The sequence below is a fragment of the Dipodomys spectabilis genome, unplaced genomic scaffold, assembly GCF_019054845.1.
Source record: "Dipodomys spectabilis isolate Male_0828 unplaced genomic scaffold, ASM1905484v1 ptg000069l, whole genome shotgun sequence".
Classification (NCBI taxonomy): Eukaryota; Metazoa; Chordata; class Mammalia; order Rodentia; family Heteromyidae; genus Dipodomys; species Dipodomys spectabilis.
Window position 1 is genome coordinate 6,287,826 of NW_024870746.1, and position 15,798 is coordinate 6,303,623.

A 15,798-nucleotide genomic window follows, 5' to 3' on the forward strand; every position below is an offset into this window, starting at 1 on the left:
GCTGTGGTAAAGGCAGAGAGTTTGGTGTTAAACCTCCTGGCCAGGGACCATATCCGTCCCAACTGGGTCAGGCCACAGAAGAGACCAGAGGCCAGGCCCCCAGGCCAGACCATGGCTTTCCCTGCTGCCCCTGGTCTCAAGTGTCTCTGGCTGGTCCAACCCTCGTTCTCCCCGTGTCAGTGTCAAACTCTCCAGTCTGGCATCCTGGGCTACCGAAACCCTGCCTGTGTCCCTGCCACCTCCCACCTGGTCCCCTAGGCCAGCCCACATCCCTGACACAGCTCCTCTTCCTTCCTCCCTTCCTCCCTTCCTCCCTTCCTTCCTTCCTTCCTTCCTTCCTTCCTCCCTCCCTCCCTTCCTCCCTTTCTCCCTTCCTCCCTCCCTTCCTCCCTCCCTCCTTCCCTCCCTTCCTCCCTTCCTTCTTCCCTTCCTTCTTCCCTTCCTTCCTCCCTTCTTCTCTCCCTTCCTCTCTCCCTTCCTCCCTCCCTTCCTAGCCAAATCCTCTCTTTGCCTTCACCCTAATCCTTGTCTCCTGGTCACAGCTGGTGTCATTACAATCAGAAATGGATCCCAGGCCCCTGGTTTGCCTGCTAACAAAACAAAGAGCATGAAGGAGAATGAGGAAGCTCGAGGGTAGGGGCTGGATAGCTCTGAGTAGATGGGTGCCCATGGGCCCAACCCCATGGTGTCTAGAATAGGGAGTAGGAAAAAGAGATGGGATGGAAGAAAATCTGGGTCCTTTCCTGCTTCATGCTGAGCCCAGAGCATCCCAAAGTGCAGCTTCCTACTGCCCCCAGGGGCTGGCACCCTTACACTTCCATGAACCACTAACTCTTCCCAAGCCCCCTCATATCTGGGCAGCCCCTAGCTAAAGGTTGTGCCACCTGCTGGATGTGGAGCAGAACTACAGGCCCTGAGCAGGAGCCCTGCAAAGGTAGGGCTTAGACCCAGCCCAGTTTGCTGTGCCCACTCTACCTTAAGCTTTGATGGAAGCAACACTCACCTGGAGGGGAGAACATGACCACTCTGAATCTCATCCCTTGAGTTCAACTCTGCTTAGTTGTCTGTTGTTGCTTGGCCAAGAGGAGGAAGAGGAGGGATAAATGGATTTTCTCTATGTCTGGAACTCTGGCAATGCCCTTACCTAGGCAGCCATACGAGACCAAAGAGGAGGGTGCACAGAGCGGGTGCTGCCCATCTGGAGCTGTCTCTTCCAGTCTGGGGCTGCTGTGCTTTGGGATGGGGGGGGGGTAGCACATTGAGCAGAATGTCCAGGCCCTGGGGCACCATCTGGCAGCCACCAGCAGACTCGGAGGGCACCCCAGGTGCTGGGGTGGGGCTGTCAGAAGAGATGGCACAGCCTGGCCTTTCTTTCCCCAGCTGTTGGACTGTTGCCATCTGCCACATTCCCTACTATTGGGCTCCGTCCCCCACTTGAAGTTGTTATATTCAGCTCCCTATCTATAGGTAGCTGTGGAGGGGTTCTGTGGGTCTCCTTCCTTTCTTCCTTTCCTCTCTCTCAGGCCATAACTAGGCCACCTCAATATTGTCTGGGCCAGGAAACCTTGGGCAGTGTGAGCTTTGGTGTCATAAGGCAGGGGTCTGTGCTAGGCAGGCTCAGGGCCACTGGTGTCTGTCCCTCTGTAGTGCCTACCCCAGGGCCCATCTTGCCTGTTTGGGGATCAAAAGCCCTGACTGGGGGGCTGGGAAGGTGGCTCAGTGGTAGAGTGCTTGCCTTGCATGCATGAGGCCCTGGGTTTGATTCCTCAGCACCACATAAGCAGAAAAAACTGGAAGTGGTGCTGTGGCTCAAGTGGTAGGGCGCTAACCTTGAGCTGAAGAGCTGAGGGACAGCACCCAGGCCCAGAGTTCAGGCCCCACGACCAGCAAAAAAAAAAAGCCCTGACTGGGGGAGGAGGGGAGTGCCCAGCTGGTACTTTAAACTTCAAGTGCATAGAAAAAGATTTTTTTTTTTTTTTTGCCAGCCCTGGGGCTTGAACTCAAGGCCTGGGCACTGTCCCTGAGCTTCTTTTGCTCAAGGCCAGCACTCTACCACTTGAGCCACAGCACCACTTTTGGCTTTTTCTGTTTATGTGGTACTGAGGAATCGAACCCAGGGCTTCAGGCATGCTGGGCAAGCACTCTACCACTGAGCCACATTCCCAGCCCAGAGAAACAGACCCTTGAGGAGCTGGTTCTTCCTCTTTACCTTGCCAAGGGCTAAGGGATTCCACATGACAGCTTTTGATTCCCAGGAAGAAGTGACTCTCACTTCTGTGCGTGTCACTAGGACAGAGAAGATGGGGGCTTAGGACTCCTGAGTTCTGGCTCCAGCCCTGTCCTCGGTACTGGAATGGCGGTGTGGGCCGGTCACCTGTCCTCTCTCAGCTGCACTTGTCCCATCTGTAAAGTGAGGGGTTGGAGCTGCTCACCCAATCCAGACCTGATATATTTGCTGTCTTTCTCCAATAAGTTCAGGTAGCATGGCAGGAGGGGTAACAGGCTATGCCCATGAGGGGGTTTGAAGGTCATCAGGATTTATGGTGAACAGTTCTAGGTAGGCAGCAGGTTCTAATAGTGGTCAGGACCCTAAGCTTGAGTTTAGGGTCCTAGGCACTGACTCTTACTTTTTTTTTTTTGGTCAGTTGTGAGGCTTGAACTCTGGGCCTGGGCACTGTCCCTGAGCTCTTCAGCTCAAGGCAAGTGCTTTATCACTTGAGCCACAGTGCTACTTCTGGGTTTCTGGTGGTTAATTGGAGATAAGAATCTCACAGACTTTCCTATCCCGACTAGCTTTGAACCGAGATCCTCAGATCTCAGCCTCCTAGGCAGCTAGGGTTACAGGCGTGAGCCACCAGCGCCTGGCTTCCTTTGGCGGGGGGGGGGGGGGGGGGGGGGGGGGGGGGGGGGGGGGGGTCCGGTCATGGGGGGGCGGGGGGAGTCCGGTCATGGGGCCTGAACTCTGGGCCTGGGCACTGTCCCTCAGCTCTTCAGCTCAAGGCTAGTGCTCTACCACTTGAGCCACAGCACCACTTCCGGCTTTGTGGTGCTGAGGAATCGAACCCAGGGCCTCATGCATGCAAGGCAAGTGCTCTACCACTGAGCCACCTTCCCAGCCCCTTCCTTTACCTTTTTTGCTCAAGGCTGGTACTCTCTCACTTGAGCCACTGCTCCACTTCTACCTTTTTGGTGGTTAATTGGAGACATAAGAGTCTTGGGCTTTTCTGTCCAGGGTGGCATTGAACAGGGAGTAGCTAGGATTACAGGTGTGAACTACCAGAACCTAGCTCAGTCCTAATTTTTTCTGGTTGTTTTGGAGACAGTTACAGACTTTTCTACCTGGGTTGACCTTGAACTGCAGTCCCCTAGATCTTGGCCTCCTGAGTAGCTAGTGTTCAGTTAGCTAGTGTCCACTGGAGTCCAGATCCATTTCTGCATTTTTGAGTCCTGGAAGCTCTTGGTATCCCGACCACCAGCCCCTGTTCCATCTGGCCCTGAGCCTAAGCTGGCTGCTAAAGCTTAGGATAAATCTCCACTTTTCAGCCTGAGAGGCCTTCAAGACTCTCTCTAGTAGGGTAAAAGCTGTATACTGCCTAAGTCTCCAGGCAAGGGTGTGTTTTCCCCTGGAATTCCTCTCATCCTCTGGTGTTTAATGGTATAAAAACTGATTATATTGTCCTGGGGGGGGCGGGGAGAGTTATTGCTTTTGCTTAATCATTATTTTTCTCTTTCTTTTCTTCCTTTCTCTTCTACCATCTTTTCTTTTCCTTCCTTCTTTCTTTGAGTCAGGATCTCCCTATGTAGCCTAGACTTGCCTAGAACTCTCCATCTTCCTGCTTCTGCCTCTTGGATGCTGGGATTGCAGGTATGCCAAACAATACCTGGCAAATTAGAAGCTTACTTGAGGGCAAAGGCCGAGACTGCCTTGTATTGTATCTCCAGCCCCCAACAGACCCTGGCGCTCAGCAGGTGTACCGTGAATGTTGATCAAATACATGGACGTTTGGATGGCTAAACTATCTTTACAATCTTTTCTCCCAGTAGAAATGTCTCGGACTGGCCCACTGCCTGCCCTCCACCCCCATGCATCCCTGTTCCCATGCAGAAATCCACCCACTCTCCAGAGGCCTGCTGAGTCCCATGTTCCCATTTCTTCTGAGTATAGAGGGAAAGAAAACGCAGGCCTTGCGCCCAAAGGCCCGCTCTCACAATACAAGAGCCACAGGGGCCCCCAGCCTGATACCCAGTACCAGTTAGAGATCCTGAGTGGGATGGAGCCCCTGGGTGCCCAGTGAGGTCATGAGGAGCTCCCCCACCCTCCCCCACCCCCCACCAGGGCACTTGGCTCCCCTAGCAAAGCCTCAGGCACATTTCAGTCCCTACCCTCACCTCCATTATGCAGTGGCCTCCTGACCTTACCCCACCAGGGCTGCTGAGAACCCTTTGACTGCTCTGTCCATTCTCCATTCTCTGTGTCCCCTCTGCTCTCCCAAGCTCATTAGTGAGCATGTTTATTTTTGGTTTGGTTTGGTTTTGAAATAGAACCTCACCATGTAGCCCCAACTGGCCTTGAACTCATGGTCGAACTGCCTCTGCCTCCCAAGTGCTGGGATTATCGACATGCACCACCACACCCAGCTAGCATAATGTTTTTAAATGAATAAAATTACAAAAGGTTATAAAGGAAACCAGTTATATTGAAACACAGTTATCAAAACATTTACATTTTTTGGTATAGTAATATATATGCTTCTTTATTAATACATTAAAAACAAGGAAGATCTAACAACTATCATTTCAAAGTAGTGATGCACATAAATGATATTTTGAGATATTTCAACAACTATAATGCAGTCTGAAAACATCTGTGATTTCTGTTGGTTACAGTCACAGGTACCATTAATACTATTGTGGCTTGTCGCCCAAGTACAGAAGAGAATGTTAAATTTGTTACAGGTGAGTGAAAATAAAGATGTCATTGTTTTCCTATCTAGGTTCACAAATCCCCTGGAATCCATAGACCCCAGCCAAGAACCTCTGATTACAGCATGGAGTGAGAAAAAAAGGAGAACCCAATTGTCGATTGAGCCTTCACTCCCCACAGCATTTCATCCTCACCCCAACCCTGACACATAGAGATGACAGCTCAGGTTTCAGATGGAATACCTGAGCTCAGAGCCGTTCAGGGACTCACCTAAAGTCATCCAGGCCCAGCTCAAAGGCTCTGCGCGCTCTCCACACAGAGCTGCCTCTCCCAAAGGAGGCAAGCCATATAACAAGGTGCTCAGTGGACTCTTTGGCCTAGAATCCCCAGCCTACCTGGGGCCCTGAGCCTTGTGGGATTTGGCCGGTGAAACAGAAGGGTGATGGCCCCCTTGAAATCACACGCACTCAGTTATTTTTATCTCCAGTTTATTTTTTTAGACTAAGAGCAGAGTATGAAAGTCACAGCCAAAGCACTTGAAAAAGGCCCAGGATGGGTGGGGACCACGTAGGGTGGGCAGGGCAAGGTCCTGGGAGTTGGTTCCCGGCTCAGGGCTGGAAGGGAGGGGGCGTTGTTGTCTCTCACGGTCTCCAAAAGTGTCTGTGCGTTGCATAGGTCCTGTCTTCACAGAAGACAAAAGAGGGGCCGGGGGTCCCCAGGGGGGGCCTAGCCTGGTAGGGAAAGGGTCTGAAGCTGGAAGGGGATGTTCAGAAAGGTCAGGGTTAAGGAGGGAGAAGGACTCTGTCTGTACATTATATATAGAGATATAGGGTCTGTACATGCCTGCCTGGCACCCACCCCTTGCCACCCCTGTCCACTGCCTGCCTCCCCAGGGGTGTCTATTTGTAAACTTGGATTCAATCCAAACCACAATCCTGTGAGGGGAGTGGGGGGAGGAGGACGTGCTTATTGCTGTAAACAGGGGAAGGAGGCAGCAGCTAGTGCAACCCCCTCTCCCATCTAGTCCCCTCCCCATGTTCTGTCCCTGGAGGAGAGTAATGGGGGCACTTCCCAGGTTGCCATTTGCTCTCTCTGGGGCATATTTGTCTCTCTGATGGGACAAAGGAGGAGGGCACCAAGGGCCAGGGAAAAGTACCAGGGGGTCAGAGGGTCCTGAGCCACTGCCCTTTATGACCCCCAAGTTTGGTACCAAATATTACCAAAGCCATAAGGCCATCCAGGACCTGTGGTGGCACCTGTGCCTAGTCCGCTACAGTGCCCTACCTGGAGGGAGGGGGCAGAGGGGCAGGCACAGATGTTCGGTGCAGACCCCACTTCCAGCCAGGGGAGGAGGAATATAGGCCCCCACAGCTAGGCTTCCCTTGAAAAGGTCAAAGGCTCCCTGCTCCTTCTCAGCCCCGCCCCGTCTCTCCCTGCCACGGGAGGGGGGCAGAGCTAGGAGGCCAAGAGTGTCATGAGGAAGAAGGCGATGCCCACAGCCAGGGGCAGGTGTTCCCTCTTGGGGCTGGTCCCGCTGATGCTCTTCTCAAGCTTGGGCACCTGGGGGTTCTCTCCCTCAAAGTCTTCTGTGGACACATGAACAGACAGGCTGGTGAGGGCTGGGCCGCGCGCCGGGGGCGGGGGCACGCGGCAGCAGCACTGGAGCCGGGGACGTGACCACCCATGGGGGCAGGAAGGATGGGTGTCCCAGGGGTAGGCATGCGGGGATGAGCGGGCACCAGGAAGGGGGCTGCGGTTTCAGCAGTGGCCACCAGAGGGCGCTGCGCAGACTCACCCAGCACGTTGATCTTCACATTGGGGCCCATGGTGAACTGGGGGAGAGTGGGGACCGGCTTCTCCCCGGAGTGCGATGCTGCGGGGTGGGGTACGGGTGGGGAGAGAGGAGGGGAGAGTCAGGGCCAGGATCCCCCCCGCTTGCTACTGTTGGGGAGTAAGTCCCCCTTGCCTGTGCCCTCAGCCCCCACCCCCAGGAAGCTAGGGGAGCCCCAAAGCAGGGAAGGCAAGGATGGGGGTGTGGCCAGGAGTCGATGATACCTACTAGAGGCGCAGCAGACGAACACCTTCATCCTCAGACACTTCCAGTGCAGGTTGTGGGTGGGCGTGGCTGGGGAGGAGACTGGGCCTGAGTCACTTTCGCCCCAATTTGTGCCCGGTGTCCTGACCCAAGCCTTTCCTTCTCACCCCCTCCAAACTGCCCTCGGTCCATCTCCCTCCGCAGCTCCCCCACTGGGCCTCTGCGACACTGGTCCTTGGGGCTCCTGTCAGCCCTAGCGCTCCTTCGGTTTCAGCCCTCAAGAACTCGCACCCCACTCCACTGCCCCAACTTGGGACTGTCACCAGACCGCCCCTCTCAGCCTCGCGGCCACTTAGGGGCTGCTGGCCCAGACCTCACGCTTCATCCTGGAGTTTCACGCTCAACTTTGAGCTTGGCGATGGCCTCTCAGGCCGACCCCAGACCCTCGGGGCCTCCTCCCCGGCTGTCACTCATCCTAACTTCCGGGGCCTCCGCCCTCCCTTCCTCTCTCCTCCCCGCCCCCGGGACCGCCACTCACAGATGTAGTAGTACTCGTGGCCGGCGTGGAACTCGTAGCCCAGCGAGAAGGCGCTGTAGCGCTGGAACTTCTCCGAGAACTTGATGGGGCTGTGAGGGGCGTGCGGCCGGTTGCACTCCCAGCGCTTGAAGCCTTGGCTGGCGTTGCAGGTGCGGTAGCCGCTGCGGCTCACCATGTACAGCACGTACTGCTCCGCCCCGCCGCCCGGCCCGGGCCCCGCCCCGGGGCCCACCCCTGAGCTGTTGTAGTGAGGGCAGTAAATATCCAGATAGTCGTTGACGTTCACCTGCACGGTGTAGCCCTCTCGCCGCAGCCTGTGGGAGGGAAAAGGAAGCGGGTCAGAGAGAAGAAACCCCAACGCCAACCCGCTTTGCACGTCACCGCTCCGCAGATCGTCCCTGGGGTCCCCGGAGTCTTCCGACTTTCCCTCTTGAGTTTCCTCCCTTCTCCACTCGGGTCTCTGTCCCCGGGGCCCTAGTGCCGCCAGCCCCCTCGCTATCCTTCCGTGCCCTCTCCTTCCTGGCCTGTCCTTCTGCTGGCGGCCACCAGAGGGGAGCAAAGGCGCAGGGAAGCCCGGCTGCCTCCAAAGGAAAAGAGGCGAGCAAAGAGGGGCGGAGGGAAGAGGGGGAAACCTACGCTGTGGTTGCCACAGATACGGCGCAGGCCCCAGCGACTCCTAGACCCGGGCCCGGATTTCCTCCATCCATTCCCCAGAATTCATCAGCCCGGAGGACGGAATGCAAGGATGGAAGTGAAGGGTGAAAGTGGAGGGATTCCTTCAATGGGACATACACCCTCTGATCACTTCTTCCAGCATGCTTCCCTAGCGGCTGCCAGGCCACTCCCCCCCCCCTCCACACGCACACACCAAGGCCAGTCCAACAGAACCTGCCCTCACATCCGCACGCATGGCGGCTTCATGCATATACATGCACAAGTTCTATGGCACAGGAACAAAAATGTCCACCGCCCACTCATAGGCGGCACTTAGAAAAGCTAGGTGGCGTGTGTGCTGAGTCTCATACCAGTATTGGTTGACCCCAGCCAACCAAGCAAGGGTCTCTGCTTTCCCTGCATGACTGTATCCCTGACCTGTGGATTTTGAGTGCTCCTTGCTTCCACTCTAAGGCTATGGACAATTAAGCCCTCAATCACTTGACATGACAGGGAACGGTGGGACTCAGCCTCACAGAGGCATCATGCCAACCAGCCAAAACTTCCATCTCATTATGCACCTCCCTCCTCTACCTGGGTGCCAAGGTCTCCCACCCCCAATAACCATGCTAGGTTGAGTAGTGGCACAGTGCCTAGACAAGGTGACTGTGCCTCTCACTTTCCAGTTCCGAGTCTGGGACACGGAAGCAGATGCTGTCCCTATAATCCTCACCCGCCTTTCTAGTCACCATCAAAGTATTAGTCTGAAGCCTTCAGTGGTGGTACCCAGTGGTGTGGGGATGGGAGAGAGAAATGTGGAAGTGGGCAGGGGTTTTCCCTAATCTCTTCAGGGTAGGTCCACACATATTGCCACTGTCAGAGGAGTGCAAGGGACACAGGAAGGCATGGGGTATCTGCCATAATGTCAAACCACTGGGGTCCTCAAGTCCCTGGGAACTCCCTGAGGGGAGAGGCTGGATCTCCATGTCACCAGGAACCACCCAGTTCTACAAACAGTAATTAGACTCATTAGGGACATGAGCTCCAAGGCTTCTGCATGAGGCAGGTCCTTGACCCTACTTTCTTGGCTTTGCCTGTGCTGCCCCCTTCTCAAGCCTGGTAGTGAGTCAGATAGAGGAGAGCTGGTGTGTCGGCACCCCAGGAAGAATGGGCATAGCCTTCTTGAGTCATCAGAAATGCCAGCAGTCCCACTTGATTCCCATGGGAGTGATGGGTCACTCTGGCCCCTCCCTGGCCCTGGTACTCAGGTGGGCAGGAGTCTCAGCCTGGGGCACTGAGAGCAGGAAAACGGGTTAGACTAGGCCTAGCTCCCAGGCACCACCCCAGGCTCCTCTGTCCATCCCAACCCCACAGTCTCTTGTTCCTTCCCTCAGGCTTTGGGGAGGGGGCCATCGTTATAGGGTGCCAGGTCTGAAGCAGCCATTTAGCCACACAGGGACCTCTGTCCTTGAGCCTCGCCCATGTTTCCAGTCTCATTCTGAAGCAGTCCCTCCCTGCCCTACGGCCCAGTTCCTACAACCACACACCCCATTCCAGCAGGGAGCAAGCCAACTCTATAGAGATATTTCTACAGGTACCTCAGTTTCCTCAACAGGGTGGGACCAGCCTTATAAAAAGATTGATGGATGGCCACAAGGGAAAGGAAGCCATCTCTCACCTATTTCTGAGTGGGTGGCAAGAAAGGCCCCTGAAATGTGCTTTTCTTATAAAGCTTGGTAGTGAGAGAAAGACCTGCTGGCTGGGTCCTGTTGGTATCTGGTGAAGGGGGACAGAGGGCTGGGTGCCAGGAATCCCAAGCCACAACTCCTAGGAGACCCGACCTGTCTGCTCAGCTTGGACGCTTTAATTGAATCTGTCATCCTCCCTTACCTAACAGTGAAGAGGGAGGTGCTGCTAGGCCTCAGAAGAGCTCCGCTGCTAGCCCCGCCTCCAGGGCCCCACCCCCAAGGGGGGGGGCTGGGATCTGAGGGCTGGATTGTACCCGGCTCCTTCAGACAATTTTCTATTCTTCCCCCACTTCATCCTCTTCTTGCCTCCCACTTCTCTCGAAGAAAAGGCGAGTGTCGACAGAGCTCTTCTAAAAGGGATGTCCCCTCACCACGTCATTTCGGTCCTTTCCCCGCTCACACGCCCCGGGGCACATCCCGACGCCTTTTCTTCACTCCTTCAGAGGCTGGCCTCCCTGGCTGTCCGCAGAGGGGGTAGGGTGGGTGGCAGGGGAGCTGGGAAGGAGCAAACGTCTCCCCCCGGGGCAATTAAGGGCAGGTAAACAGGGTGTCTAACAAGACCAAGGGAGTAGGGAAAGGATCTCTCCAGGGGCCTTGAACTTGTTAAACCCCCTCCCCTGGCCTCAGACGCCAGGGAGCAAGTAGAGGGAGAGGAGGAGGGATGGAGACACCGGGTTCTTTCCTTCAGCGCGCGCCCCCGACGCTGCGCGCCGCCCTCTCCGGCAGGCGAGGCAGGACCACGTGTGCGCGGCGTGGGGTCCGCGCGCCGGGGCCTGGGGAGACTGGGGGCGGAGGCGGCAGTGATCGCGCGGCGGCGCGTCCACGCCGACACCCCCGCGGCCCCCGGGCGTCCTAGGCCTCGGCGCCCAGGGGGTCTGGGTCCTGCCATCGGGTTTCTGGGCCAGGGGCTCCCCTAGACCGTGTCGGGGGAGGAGGATCAGAGCGCCCAACATCCCCGCCCCTCGTGCCTGCGACAGCGGCGGCGGCGGCGGCGAAGGTTTATTGATCTGCAGCGGCGGAGCGAGCGAGAGACCAGCCGAAAGCCAGACACAGAGAGGGAGTGACAGAGGCACACTTGGAGAAGAGAGGTTAACGGAGCCCGGATTCACTGCGAGGGAAAGGGAAGGAGACTGAGAGAGAGGGAGGGCCGAGGAACAAGAACGCAGGGGAGACCGGGAGCCGGGGGAAGAGCTGGAGGCTCATCTGGAGAGGCCCACGACCGCGGAGAGGGAGACGAGAGACGTAAAGCAGAGGCTCAGGGACGCTCTGAGGGTGCAGCACCGACACTCGGCGGCCGGGAGAGAGGAGATCCTCAGGGACGTAGTAGAGGCTCAGTAAATATTTGCTGAATGAACGTATGAATCAAAGAGATCAGCAACAAAGATTTCAGAGATAGAGACCGGGAGCGGGACTGCTCGGGAAAGGGGCTTCTGAGGCTCTGGTCGGGTCGAGGACCAACCTTTGCTCAGTTCCGCAAAGAAACGCGGCGCCGGCGGGGAGGGGGCGCAGCCCTGGCCCTCGGCCTCCTCCAAATTCAACCCCGGGCTCCGAGGAACCTCTCCAGCTCACTCTCGCAGGCTTCCCTCCAAAACAGCCCTTCCCCCCACCCCATACCTGGTTTCTAGGCCAGGTTGGGAACAGGTCTCTTCCCGGGGACTAAAAGGAGGGGCCTGGGTGACCGCCTCCGGACCGCTGCCCCCCCGGGTCTGTCAAGGAAGGCCGCAGCACGCGTCCCACCAGCACCCGCCCACGTGACCCCAGGAGGCGGGGTCGTGAGACCCTCCCGCACGTGACCCCAAGGGGCAGAGACCCTCCGCACGTGACGGGTGGTAGGAGCCCCGAGCTGGGCTCACGTGACCGGGGGGAGGGGGCGCGGGAGCCTGTGGCTCGGCCCGGCCCCGCCCCCAGCTCCCCGGCCCTCTCCACTCCCGGCTCCGGAGCACGTCGCTCTCACGATTTATGGGGCCGCGGCTGCCGCAGTGAGGGAGCCGGGGAGCCCGGGCGCAGCGGCAACAAAGGCCAGGGAAGCGAGGCGGGGGCGGCGGCAGCCTCCCGGCCCGGCGGGCGCCCCCTTCTACCTCCGCTGGTCCAGGCCCGCACGGGAATGGAGAGGGCAGAAAGGAGGCCCCGGAACCAGGCGCCCCCACCCCCTCCCGGAGCGTTCACCTGCGCCCAGGTGTACGCGGGGGCGGGGAACCCGATCGACACCCCCTCAAGGCTATTCCCGCACCCCCTCCCCTCCGTCTCTACCTTCCACTGAGGAACACCGGGCTGCCCCGAGGGTGGCGGGGAGCCCGGGGCCCCTCACCTGCGAGGTCTCAACTCCCCGCCAGACTCCAGCGGGGCGGGGGTCGGAGGGGATCGTCTGGGGGAGGGAGACTCGCTGGAGCCGGGGAGTCAGCCCTCAGAGCCCCCCGGAGATCGCCGCGTCCCGCTGCGGGGGGGAGGGGCCGCATCCCCACCCCCGAGGTTTCCATGGGAAGCAAGAGGGGGGGGGCGTCGTTGGCTCATCCCCACCCCCAGTCTGACACTCTGGGCGCGAGGAAGAAGAGGGGGAGGCGCAGAGCCCCAAACAACAAAGAGCGGAGCGGCGAGCGGCAGCCCCTCCCCGGAAGGTTGGGGGTCGCGGCCGCCCGGCCCTCCTGGTCCCCTCCCCTGGGGTCTCACCATTTGCTCCTTAGTAGGCCTCGGGGTGGGAAGCCAGAGGCGGTGCTGCCGCCACCGCCCGGGCAGGTGTGACAGTGACCCCCACGTCCCCAGGGATCCCCCCCCTTTACCAACACACTGACACACACTGAGGCAGCCGGGGTGACACACACGGCGGCTCCGCGGGGAGGAGAACACAAGGGCAGCGAGGACTGAGCAGAAGGAAGCCCCAGTCCCGCAGCCGGCCCTCGGCCGCCCAACCACACACCCCGGGAAACCACAGGGCCGCCCCGACACCCGCCCAGACCGCGGCGGCGCCGACAGCCACCCCAGCCCAGACGAGGCCGGCCACGCGGACACCCGGCCGCAGCCCCCTCCCCGACCCGCCGCCCGCTCCCACCCCGAGACGATCGCCGACGCAGACACACAAATCACACACTCAGACACACTCGCACCCTGACAGCCGCGCACGCCCGCTCACACTTGGTGCCATTCGCCGTCCCCAGCCCCGGCGTGTGTGCGTGTGTGACACGCCGACATCTCCGCCTGCCTTCTTCCCTGTCACCGGTTCCCCCGCGTTCCCATTCTCACCCAAGCAGCGCTCGCGGGTCCCCCCAACTCGGCGACCCAGCCCCCGCTCACCGCCGGCGGCTCCGTCCACACAACCAGGGCAACCCCCTCCCCTCGGGTCAGGGGAGGCGCTGGGTCGGACTTCCTGCCGCGGCTCCGGACCCTGCTCTCAAAAGCCAGAGTCCTCGGCAGAGCCCTTTGAAACCCTCATGGCTGAAAAACGGGTCATCCCGGGGCCCCCAGATGCGGCGGCCTATCCCTAGCACACCGGTGCTCCCAGACCCCGACCCAGCAGCCAGCGGGAGTGAAGACGGCGGGAGCTGTGGGACAGGGGCAAGCTATGCCAGCGGCGAGTGCAGAGACAAGCCAAGATGAGGATGGGGGGCCCCGGCAGCCTCCCCCGCACGGCTCAACGCTCCTTACTATACCTCCCTCAGACCCCCCCGCCCCGAGTTTCACGGAGTGCACCCCCTTCTCCCTCGTCTCCCAGCCCCCAGCCTCGGGTCTGCAGGACCCCCACTCCGGGTTCCCCCAGGACTTCTCCGGCCCACCAGCTCTCCCTCTCACTGACACGGGACGCACGGGCTCCCCGGACTCCCCGGGGCCCCCGACTCACTGCTGGTTGGAGCTGTTCCAGTACACCGCATGCCGGTTTCCCAGAGCCCCCCCGGGCCCTTGGGCTAGCAGCGGCAGCAGCGGCACGGGCACGAGCAGCAGCAACAGCAGCAGCGGAGCCGCCGCCATCCCCGAGGCCGCCGCCGCCGCCGCCCCCCGACTGAGCCCCGCGCTCCCGGCTCTCAGCTTCCCAGCTCCCTGCTGCCGCCGCCGCCAGCCCCCAGCCTTAGGCCACGCCCACGGCCCTTTACCTCCGCCCTCCTGTGCGCGCGCCCGAGGCCCCGCCCCTGGCGCGCTCCCACCAGTCCCCGCCCCACTTGCACCGGGCGCGCGCGGCGCGTGGGCGCCGGGGACGGTGCTGCCCCTTCAGGAGCAACCTGCGTGCCTTTCCTCTCTTAGGTTGTTTCCTACAACTGGTCCTGTGTCTATGGCTACCCACAGTTTCTAGAAGGATGTGGGAGCCCCAAATGGGGACCTTTATCTTGTGGGCCCGTTCATTCCTGGGGATGGAGTGGAGGGAGGAGTGTTGAACAGGGGAAGGTCCACCTCTGAATGAAGAGGACCAGACCACTTTCATGTCTGAACAATCGAACCTTCTGCTTCCGCCATGCCCTTCTCATGTTCCTGAAGAGTTAAGTGGGCACAGAAGGGTGGTGGAGAAGCTCTTAGATGACACCAAAAGACCTGACAGCTAGCTAGACTTGAATCCCTAGCTGAGCAGCACGAAGCTAGTTTTCTCTTGGAGCGGTAGTAGAAGAAGCTCAGCCTCCAAGAATGTCAGTACTGGCTGCAGAAAGACCTTTGGCAGGCCAGGGCCCAAGGCGCAGGAGGAGGCCTGGGGATGGAGCCAGCCCAAGCCAAGCGGGTTTTCCTGGCACAACTACAAAGGGCCCCTCAACTTGCTCTCAGGCAGGGCCCCTCCCGGTGCCCCCAGTCATGTCCGCAGGCATTCTCACTGCTCTTCCCATAAACGCTGACCCAAGGGCAGAGCAGAACACCTGTAATCTAGGTCTCAACAAAGTCCTTGTCCTCATAGGGACATCCAAGCAGAGACATCACACACTCACACACACATTCAAAAAAGGGCACACAAACCAGACACAGAATATAGAAAGACTGGCATGCCACACACACACACACACACACACACACATACACACACACACACACACACAGGTAAATGCAATACCAGAAAACTAGGGATCTGTAGAAACATAGGCCCATGAACATACACATAGACATAGCATATATCTAGTCACCAACATGTGTAACAATTTTTCAAATGCAAACCCATGTGTATTCCTCTTTTCCTAGAAAGTAGGAATTCAGAAGGCTCCAGAATCCAGACCTAGTGGACCTCCACCCTTTATCTCCTTTCTTTTGGAGAAGCTCAGAGTGAGATTGACCAGGTAGAACCAGTCCTGACTAGATTCTCAGGTCTCACAACAGCCACCTCTGCCCAGAGAGGCAGGTGTAATGCTATTTTGCTACTGTGCTTCAGGAAGGAGGACAATGCCCAGGCTCCCTCCATCTGCTCATCCCTGGTAGGACAGGCCTCTGACTACAAGCCTGTGTCGGGTGCTGGGAGGCACACTGCCATCCACAATAGGCCTCTGTGCCTAGCTACTGCCAGGCAAGAACGGGGTTTCATCCTCTGTGGGCTACTCTCCACCCCAGGAGATCTCTTCTTCTCAGGAGCCAGAAAGTAAATTAGGTCCCTAAGGATGGGAGTGGGGGACTTTGCAAACAGCTCTCCCTGCCCCCCAGACTCCTCATCCTCAGGGAGATTTGTTTCACCCAAATGATGCTCACCTGTCTACTCCAGGGGACACAAATCCCTGTCTTCTGTCCTATCGGACCTGTACCCACTGCTCCACAAAGGTAGTCTTCTCTCTGCAGGACCCACAGTTAGCAGAAAGATTTTCCATATACATAGTGAGTAGGAGCTTGCCAGTTTGGTCCAGGCCTTTAGATTTCATTTTTGAGTCCTTTATTTATACCTATAGAAATGAGGTCCTGGGGTTGGTGGCTCAGCGGTAGAATGCTTGCCTAGCATGCATGAAGCCCT

General features: G+C 58.4%; 1 protein-coding gene across 2 annotated transcripts; it reads right to left on the reverse strand.

Moving 5' to 3' along the window:
• Window positions 1-4,744: 4,744 nt before the first annotated feature.
• Efna3 (ephrin A3) lies at window positions 4,745-13,960 on the reverse strand. 2 transcript variants are annotated; one of them, XM_042681902.1, is made up of 5 exons: window positions 13,732-13,960; window positions 7,498-7,811; window positions 6,984-7,049; window positions 6,720-6,797; window positions 5,274-6,510 (listed from the first exon to the last, which is right to left on the reverse strand). In XM_042681902.1, the coding sequence occupies exons 1-5, from the start codon at window positions 13,857-13,859 to the stop codon at window positions 6,380-6,382; spliced, it is 717 nt and encodes a 238-aa protein (XP_042537836.1). In that variant the 5' UTR covers window positions 13,860-13,960; the 3' UTR covers window positions 5,274-6,379. The 2 variants fall into 2 exon arrangements, with proteins under 2 accessions (XP_042537837.1, XP_042537836.1); XM_042681903.1 differs by lacking the exon at window positions 6,720-6,797 and having other exon boundaries at window positions 4,745-6,510.
• Between the last annotated feature and the right edge of the window lie 1,838 nt (window positions 13,961-15,798).

Coding starts and splice junctions, on each gene's coding strand:
- Efna3 (XM_042681902.1), bottom strand. CDS start 13,859: ATGGCGGCGGCTCCGCTGCTGCTGTTGCTGCTGCTCGTGCCCGTGCCG. Junction 7,812..13,731: donor TGGAACAGCTCCAACCAGCA/GTGAGTCGGGGG, acceptor TCCCTCCCACAG/GCTGCGGCGAGAGGGCTACA. Junction 6,798..6,983: donor GTTCGTCTGCTGCGCCTCTA/GTAGGTATCATC, acceptor CCCACCCCGCAG/CATCGCACTCCGGGGAGAAG.